The following is a 7,925-nucleotide window of genomic DNA, read 5'->3' as shown; positions in this document are numbered from 1 at the left end:
ATGTTAAGAAAAATTTCGGGGATAAAAAACGTAAAATTAAAAAAGTTGGTATTTAAATCGCTTGGTTGCCTCGACTCACGTTGCATCCTTATCTTTTATTCGCTGTCCTTGTCTACGTTCGGCAAACTACAAAGGCGGGCGCGAGGCTCGAAAACGTAGTCCCTGACTCTACAAGTGTCAGGTTTAGCTACCTTGTGGACTGACACTTGTGGAGAATTTACTGTATAGGGAAAATTTGTTCAGAATGATAACCTTGATAACATGTTTCACGGTCATGAAAATGGTGAAGAATACCTAAAATAAATAATTACCGGGATTGCTTATTTCATGCCATTTCAATAATGGAATAATGGACCAAACAGCATCGTGTATTCGTAATAGAAACGATTTAAAAAAATAGTGAATTAGTTGTTAAAACGCAGCGATTGCTTCAAGCAAAGTGAATAGGGACATTGCAGCGATTCTTAACGAAATGATCGAGAGGACAATAGGAGAAATAGACTGAAACAGTGACCGAGAAATGGCGGGATATATCTCACTGGAGTACTTTTTAAAAAATAAAACGGCAGGATAGCATCTTTCTATTGACATAAAGAACTTAATAAAAAATTAAAAACTCAAAACCCTATTTCATTTGAAAACTCGGGGGGTTCCTGTGGCCCCACCCGGTATATCTTAGTAAGTTGACATTGGTAAAATATATTTCCACGTTTTGAGGTAGGTGTGTAAATTGCAATAGGTGTTAAAATAATTGCAATTTTACAAATTGTTTAACATAGAATCTTCTCTTTTGTATCAAATACTTTATGGGATTAACTGAAAATTTTCTGACGACGTACAACTTTACGCAGATCCATTAAAGAAACAACATTGTTTCACTACTAAGTATATAAGAAGATAATCGAAACAGAAATTATTCTTGACGTACATAACGTCGTAAATGCTCATTTTAAATAATCGCAATTTATTTTTAATCATCTTGATAATATACACTATCGATCAAAAGAATTCGACTACACACCAATTTACACAAATATCAAAACTGCTATCAACTTTTCATGAAATTGAAATTAATGGTACAGGGACCAAAAACAATTTGCTCTACTTCGGTAGATTTGAGTCATAAAAGATCTATCAAATCGTTTAAAAAGTTCTCGACTTTTTTCCACAAATTTTCTTGTAACCGGTGTGAGGGTACAAGAGGAACGGCGCACTTCTGTCTTCGATGGAAACGCCCAAAACGGGAAGCAGCGCTGGATGACTTAACCCGTACAACGCTAAACCCTCTCGTAGGAGAAGAGCGACCTTCGAAAGTAAGAATGAAGAATACGATCAAACACGGAATTTTATTGTTAAGTGGTAACAGGGTGAGGCATAGGAATCTGACGATCTTTTACTGTCGAATACCGTCAATTGGTTCAACTGACGCTATGGAGTTTAAAAGAGGGGACAGCGGTAATTATTTCCTTCAGGTATTCCTCGGCGATTTTAATGGCCTTGAAATATAATGTCAAGATCATCATTCTGAACAAATTTTCTCTACGTACGTATGTTGCAGCCGCTCGGCCATATGTAGTTTCCGAGCTAGTTTTGGTATTAAACATTATTCTCAATCATTACTAACAGAAATTGGATAAATTTCAGCCATTGTGCCAAAAAATGCAACTCTTCTTGTACTGAAGCAAAAATGCAGCTATGTAACCAACATAATATTCTTTTCAGATTCTACATTTAAGAACCTAAGCCAAACCTAATCCAAGTTACTATAAACATATCCCAAACATTAAAAATATGATATAGAGTGACAAAAATATTTTTGCGAATATCTCAGAAACTAACGCCAAACTGCAGTACCATTGTACAGTAAATTCTCCACAAGTGTCAGTCAGTTTGGATTCTACAAGTGTCAGTATAGATGGTCCTACGCCTAGGTCTGCGTCATTGCTGCACCTATGTTATCTCGCTCGCTGTCACTCAAGCGTGTAACGCTACACCACTCGGTTTCTTTTACGAGATTTCACGGCTCGACAATTCATGGTAGAAAAATATAATTTCTTTAATTTTACTTTCTTTCATCTGAAATGTTTTTTAACATGTTGGTGAGATTTTTCTGATGAAAATGAAAATTAAAAAAATTGGTATTTAAATCGCTTGGTTGCCTCGACTCACGTTTCATCCTTATCTTTTATTCGCTGTCCTTGTCTACGTTCGGCAAACTACAAAGGCGGGCGCGAGGCTCGAAAACGTAGTCCCTGACTCTACAAGTGTCAGGTTTAGCTACCTTGTGGACTGACACTTGTGGAGAATTTACTGTATAGGGAAAATTTGTTCAGAATGATAACCTTGATAACATGTTTCACGGTCATGAAAATGGTGAAGAATACCTAAAATAAATAATTACCGGGATTGTTTATTTCATGCCATTTCAATAATGGAATAATGGACCAAACAGCATCGTGTATTCGTAATAGAAACGATTTAAAAAAATAGTGAATTAGTTGTTAAAACGCAGCGATTGCTTCAAGCAAAGTGAATAGGGACATTGCAGCGATTCTTAACGAAATGATCGAGAGGACAATAGGAGAAATAGACTGAAACAGTGACCGAGAAATGGCGGGATATATCTCACTGGAGTACTTTTTAAAAAATAAAACGGCAGGATAGCATCTTTCTATTGACATAAAGAACTTAATAAAAAATTAAAAACTCAAAACCCTATTTCATTTGAAAACTCGGGGGGTTCCTGTGGCCCCACCCGGTATATCTTAGTAAGTTGACATTGGTAAAATATATTTCCACGTTTTGAGGTAGGTGTGTAAATTGCAATAGGTGTTAAAATAATTGCAATTTTACAAATTGTTTAACATAGAATCTTCTCTTTTGTATCAAATACTTTATGGGATTAACTGAAAATTTTCTGACGACGTACAACTTTACGCAGATCCATTAAAGAAACAACATTGTTTCACTACTAAGTATATAAGAAGATAATCGAAACAGAAATTATTCTTGACGTACATAACGTCGTAAATGCTCATTTTAAATAATCGCAATTTATTTTTAATCATCTTGATAATATACACTATCGATCAAAAGAATTCGACTACACACCAATTTACACAAATATCAAAACTGCTATCAACTTTTCATGAAATTGAAATTAATGGTACAGGGACCAAAAACAATTTGCTCTACTTCGGTAGATTTGAGTCATAAAAGATCTATCAAATCGTTTAAAAAGTTCTCGACTTTTTTCCACAAATTTCTACGTAACCCGCAGTGCATAGTGATCTCGAGCATATGTTGCTCTAAGATTAATCACGCATGAATTACTTAAATTAGATAAAGTATTTAAATGGACTGTAACATTATCGAGCAATTATTGATAAGCTATCGTTGAATAAAGTAATCTTTAACCTTGATAAAAAAAGAAGTGTCTAAGGCTCGTTATCTACACTCTTAAAATTAGTAGTTGATTAAATACTCCATTTCTGTTCTGCTATTTATAAAACATTCTTTCGGACAAGTTAAACAATATTTCCCATAATACACGTGACTACATTATATAGTTCGTGTTATTTCCACGGAACGAACGACAAGTAGATGCGCAATTGCGCAGTGATATTACTCGACCCCAATTACAAGGAAGTTGAGAGGAAACTTGAAATAATAATTGAATTAATAACGGTTGAAAGTGCAAGAATTAATTGGCGAGCGAAGGAACAATTACTCACTTGCGATTGCGATGCATGTTCAGCGGCAGTTTTCACTAGGACATCCCTTGAGGAAGACGCACCCTCCTCGTGATAACTGCCTCTATACACGCGACCGAATGTGCCTTCCATTTCGATGCTGAGAAGGCGTACCCTGCATCTGTAACAAGTGCGAAACAAGATTACTCGGAGATTGGTGACTGCAGCTTCGACGAAACGGATAATTATGCTGTAAAAGCTTTGGGATTCTTCCTCGCAAAATTATTGGGAAGCTGAATTGGTTAGGCGGCTGTCGAAACGGAAGCGGACTTGGTAAATCGAAACGAGTTAACGTACTTCAATTTTTTTTCCCATGCTCGCATCGCGTGTTTGATCTTTCGACGTGTATGGAGAAAGCGATAGACCTGTTTTACGGTATTTTATACCCCCGAACGATATTTCAATTGTGTGGAATTAATGAAAGTACGAACGATATTTAGCTTTCGTTGAAAGATACGTTTCATTGTAAGAAAATAAATTTATAGTTCCATTTGGTCGGTGTTTTTTTTAAATTAATGGTAAGTGTTTTTTGAAATACGTAAAAATTAATATTTTGCTCAGTATAAATAATTAATTTTGTTGTGATAATTAAAAACATTTGTTTTTGGTTAATAAAATTTAAATTTTTGGATAGGTTAGGATATTTTATTATACCATCTACAGTAAATTCTCCACAAGTGTCAGTCAGTTTGGATTCTACAAGTGTCAGTATAGATGGTCCTACGCCTATGTTATCCTCGCTCGCTGTCAGTCAAGCGTGTAACGCTACACCACTCGGTTTCTTTTACGAGATTTCACGGCTCGACAATTCATAATAGAAAAATATAATTTCTTTAATTCGACTCTATGTAATCTAATAGAGGGCGTCTGTTTTATCTCAATACAGTGAAATATCTGGCGTGACAGTGAACGTGTTAATAAGTAAATGTTGTTCAAATTATGTCGTGTTTGATGTCATTTTCATCAGAAAAATCTCATCAATATGTTAACAAAAATTTCGGGATAAAAAAATGTAAAATTAAAAAAGTTGGTATTTAAATCGCTTAGTTGCCTTCGGCAAACTTCGGGCGCGAGGCTCGAAAACGTAGTCCCTGACTCTACAAGTGTCAGGTTTAGCTTCCTTGCGGACTGACACTTGTGGAGAATTTACTGTATTTAAAATACTGACAAATTTTTATGTTTACTAATATTTTAACGAGAATACTGACAGCTTTTGTATTATTCGATGTACTACTGACCACTTATATTACGTGCTGACGTTTTATTTTAAATACTGATAAAAATTTTTTAAAATAAAGAAATAGCAGCCATAAATTTAGTGTAAAACGTTATCACCTCTGTAGTCGGTTAATTTAATTAATAAAATCGCCTCGAAAAATGAATACGATCGTTTGATAATTTTTTGGTCCATTACATCATTGCAAGTTCCTCCAACTCCATCGGTGCACTTCACTCGCACACTATTGGGATTTTTTATTCTATTTCTAGAGGCAGTCTGCTTAACTTGATAACATGAGTTAAATAGACCTTCTTCAAAGCTTACCGAAGCTTCACAAGAAGCAAATTCCGCTTAATTATTTCCAAACCAATTAGTCGTATCATAAACTAATACTTTTTCAAAATTTTTATTTTCAATTAATTTCTTAAATGTTATTTTTACTTTCAATTAGTTTTATCATTTTTATGTTTATTTTCAATTAATCGTGTTATAAGCAATAATACTTTATTCTATTTCTCCCGTTTCTCGGGCTTCGTGTAACTTACATTGCCTACAAATGTTACAAATACAAAGTTACTAACACAAAGGTTAACTGTCTGATTGTTAAAAATACTTTAGCCTTTCTTCTGATTTAGTGAAATGTTGTAACAGAATGTTAAGTACCTCTGGACCGTGATTTCTTGAATTCGTTCGTGCAACTCTCGACTAGGTCGGTCATCTAATCTCCTGTAAGTAGAACTGGATGTTGCAGAGGCTGGTGGAGGTGTATCAGGTGATAAAAAAGTTTGCGCAGGTCCGACTCCTGTACCTCTTTCCACGCTACACGCGGAACTGAGGCCTCTCGATTCTCTTTAAAATTGAAAGTAAAATCATATTATATGAAATTAAAATGACATTAATGAAGGTACGGTGCGTTGTGTAAAAGTTAAAACTGAATTTAATTAATTGTTAACCCACGTGAGTAGCGACGTAATACTGAGTTGCTGCTGACATAACCATGCTCACGACAGATTAAAAGTTATGCAACGATACGTTGATTTTAAGCTTATCAAAATAAATTCAGGAGTAACGATCACAAATGTGAGCGCTACAAAAATTTGCTACGTATTTCGAAGGAATTAAAAGTTCAAAGAAACAAAAGACATTCTCGAAAAGAAAAGTGCTAAGTATTGGTAAAATTAATAGAAAAGATGTCACTTCGTATTTTATCTGCAAATCTTATCGAATCTTTTGCGTAAAGGCAACTGCTTTTACGACTGTCATACTGAACGAAACTATCTTTACATCAAAATTCCAATTTTCCTGAAAAGACCCTTGTAACAAGTTTGACAAATTTGTTATATATTAGTGTTTTTCATATTTATAAATTCAGCATTTTCATCGTTCAGATATGTGACGCGTAAATTACAGGAGAAATATTTTAACGTAAATTATATAATTGTGATCCTTCTTTTAATAACAAAACCGTCATTACTGAGAAAATGTTGAGAAAATGTATCACAAGTTTTTATCTCGAACGTTTTGCTACCTCTAACCTGAAAGTCTGTTAAAATCTTAATAACAAATTTTATCGAGTCGGTAATTAACCCTCCAGTCGCGGGCGATTTTCACATTTTTCTGCACAAAATCGCTTTAACATCTTCCACAGGTTCATCGCAAAGAGACTTTCAATGCGATACAAAAAAATACGCATTCCTCAGAAGCGTAGTTGGTGAAACGACGTCTTCCTATATTCAAATACATAATAAAACTATTAACAGAATAAGTGGAACACGATTTCTGCGTCGCCCGCGGCTGAGGGGTTAAAAAAAAATGGGGGAAAGAATTCTTACTGAAGAGGATCGCGATGTCTCCTGGCTTTCTTATCGCGAACATAGTAAGCAACAACGAGGACGAAAATGGCAGCGATGAAGGCACACGCGCAGCCAATGGCGGCATAAAACATTTGCCCACCAGAAGAAGATCCGGAAGCCGCAACGAGAACTTCTTCCCCTCCTGTGTTACTCTTGTCCTTCAAACAGATTTTCTTACGTCTGAAGTCCAGACTAGTCGTGTTTCGTCTCGACAGAGAGACGTTTATCCGAAGACTCAGGTCGACTTCAGCGTCGTAAGGGCCGCAATGCAACGCCAAGGCCCAAGTTTGAAGTTCACCAACAGGAATTTCACCGGCTTGTGATATGTTTAGGGAACTGCTCAAGGCGGATGGATTGCTGATGTCCACCGACATTGTGTACGGTAACTGAAAATGTGAAAATTTCTCTACATGTTTTGCAATCTCTCTTAATTTGAATATCTGCTATGTAAGAAAATAGAGGACGCTGGAGTGATAGATAAAGGTGGTGATCGATTGATCAAACAAATAATCGTGCGCGGTTATGAGAACTGTATTTAGACTCAACTTCGACAAAATTCCTCGCCAAGAGGACACCCTTGGCAATATGGCCTTCCTTGGCCTTCCCTCGAGGCAGAGCTCTCCTTAAGAGAGGGAAGCACGGCAAAAGAAGGCACATGGCCCACTCGAGCGTTCGTTCATTTAGACTCTTCTAACAGCTAGTGAACGTTTAGGAAATTCATAAATAAATACACTTCTGTCTATAAGTCACCGGCCACCACCATACCGTTTTACAATAAATCATGTTTAGATGAAAGATTTAGTGACGCGCCATTCCCCTGTCAATAAAAATAAAAATCACTGTAGCTACCTCAGTTGCAAGCTAGTCGCAGCCAATTTCTTTTTTATGTTAAAGGGAAGGCTTTGCCCTTTTCAATGATACAGGAAAGAACACTGAATCCTACTAAATACGTATTTAAAATTAAGAATGAAAATGGAAAATATTAAATAACGCATAATTTCAAAATGAAATTTGGTACAATTCAGGTACAATTCCACTACGAATTACTTAAATTCAGAAAACAACAAACTGGTAAATAATAATTCTATATTTCAATCATTT

General features: G+C 35.7%; 1 protein-coding gene across 1 annotated transcript in view; it reads right to left on the bottom strand.

Annotated features, from left to right (window-relative positions):
• The window catches only part of LOC108576836 (tyrosine-protein kinase Dnt-like), an 11,242-nt gene extending 3,635 nt beyond the window's left edge, over nucleotides 1–7,607 (bottom strand). The window contains exons 1-5 of the mRNA XM_017939900.1: nucleotides 7,590–7,607; nucleotides 6,804–7,210; nucleotides 5,635–5,820; nucleotides 3,735–3,873; nucleotides 1,160–1,305 (exon numbers count right to left, since the gene is read on the bottom strand). Of these exons, the coding sequence (XP_017795389.1) occupies nucleotides 1,160–1,305; nucleotides 3,735–3,873; nucleotides 5,635–5,820; nucleotides 6,804–7,210; nucleotides 7,590–7,607 (896 nt within the window). The remainder of the gene's footprint in view (nucleotides 1–1,159; nucleotides 1,306–3,734; nucleotides 3,874–5,634; nucleotides 5,821–6,803; nucleotides 7,211–7,589) is intronic.
• Nucleotides 7,608–7,925: the final 318 nt, after the last annotated feature.

The sequence above is a fragment of the Habropoda laboriosa genome, unplaced genomic scaffold (genome assembly GCF_001263275.1).
Source record: "Habropoda laboriosa isolate 0110345459 unplaced genomic scaffold, ASM126327v1 scaffold529, whole genome shotgun sequence".
Lineage (NCBI taxonomy): Eukaryota > Metazoa > Arthropoda > Insecta > Hymenoptera > Apidae > Habropoda > Habropoda laboriosa.
This window is presented reverse-complemented; position numbering and strand designations above follow the sequence as displayed.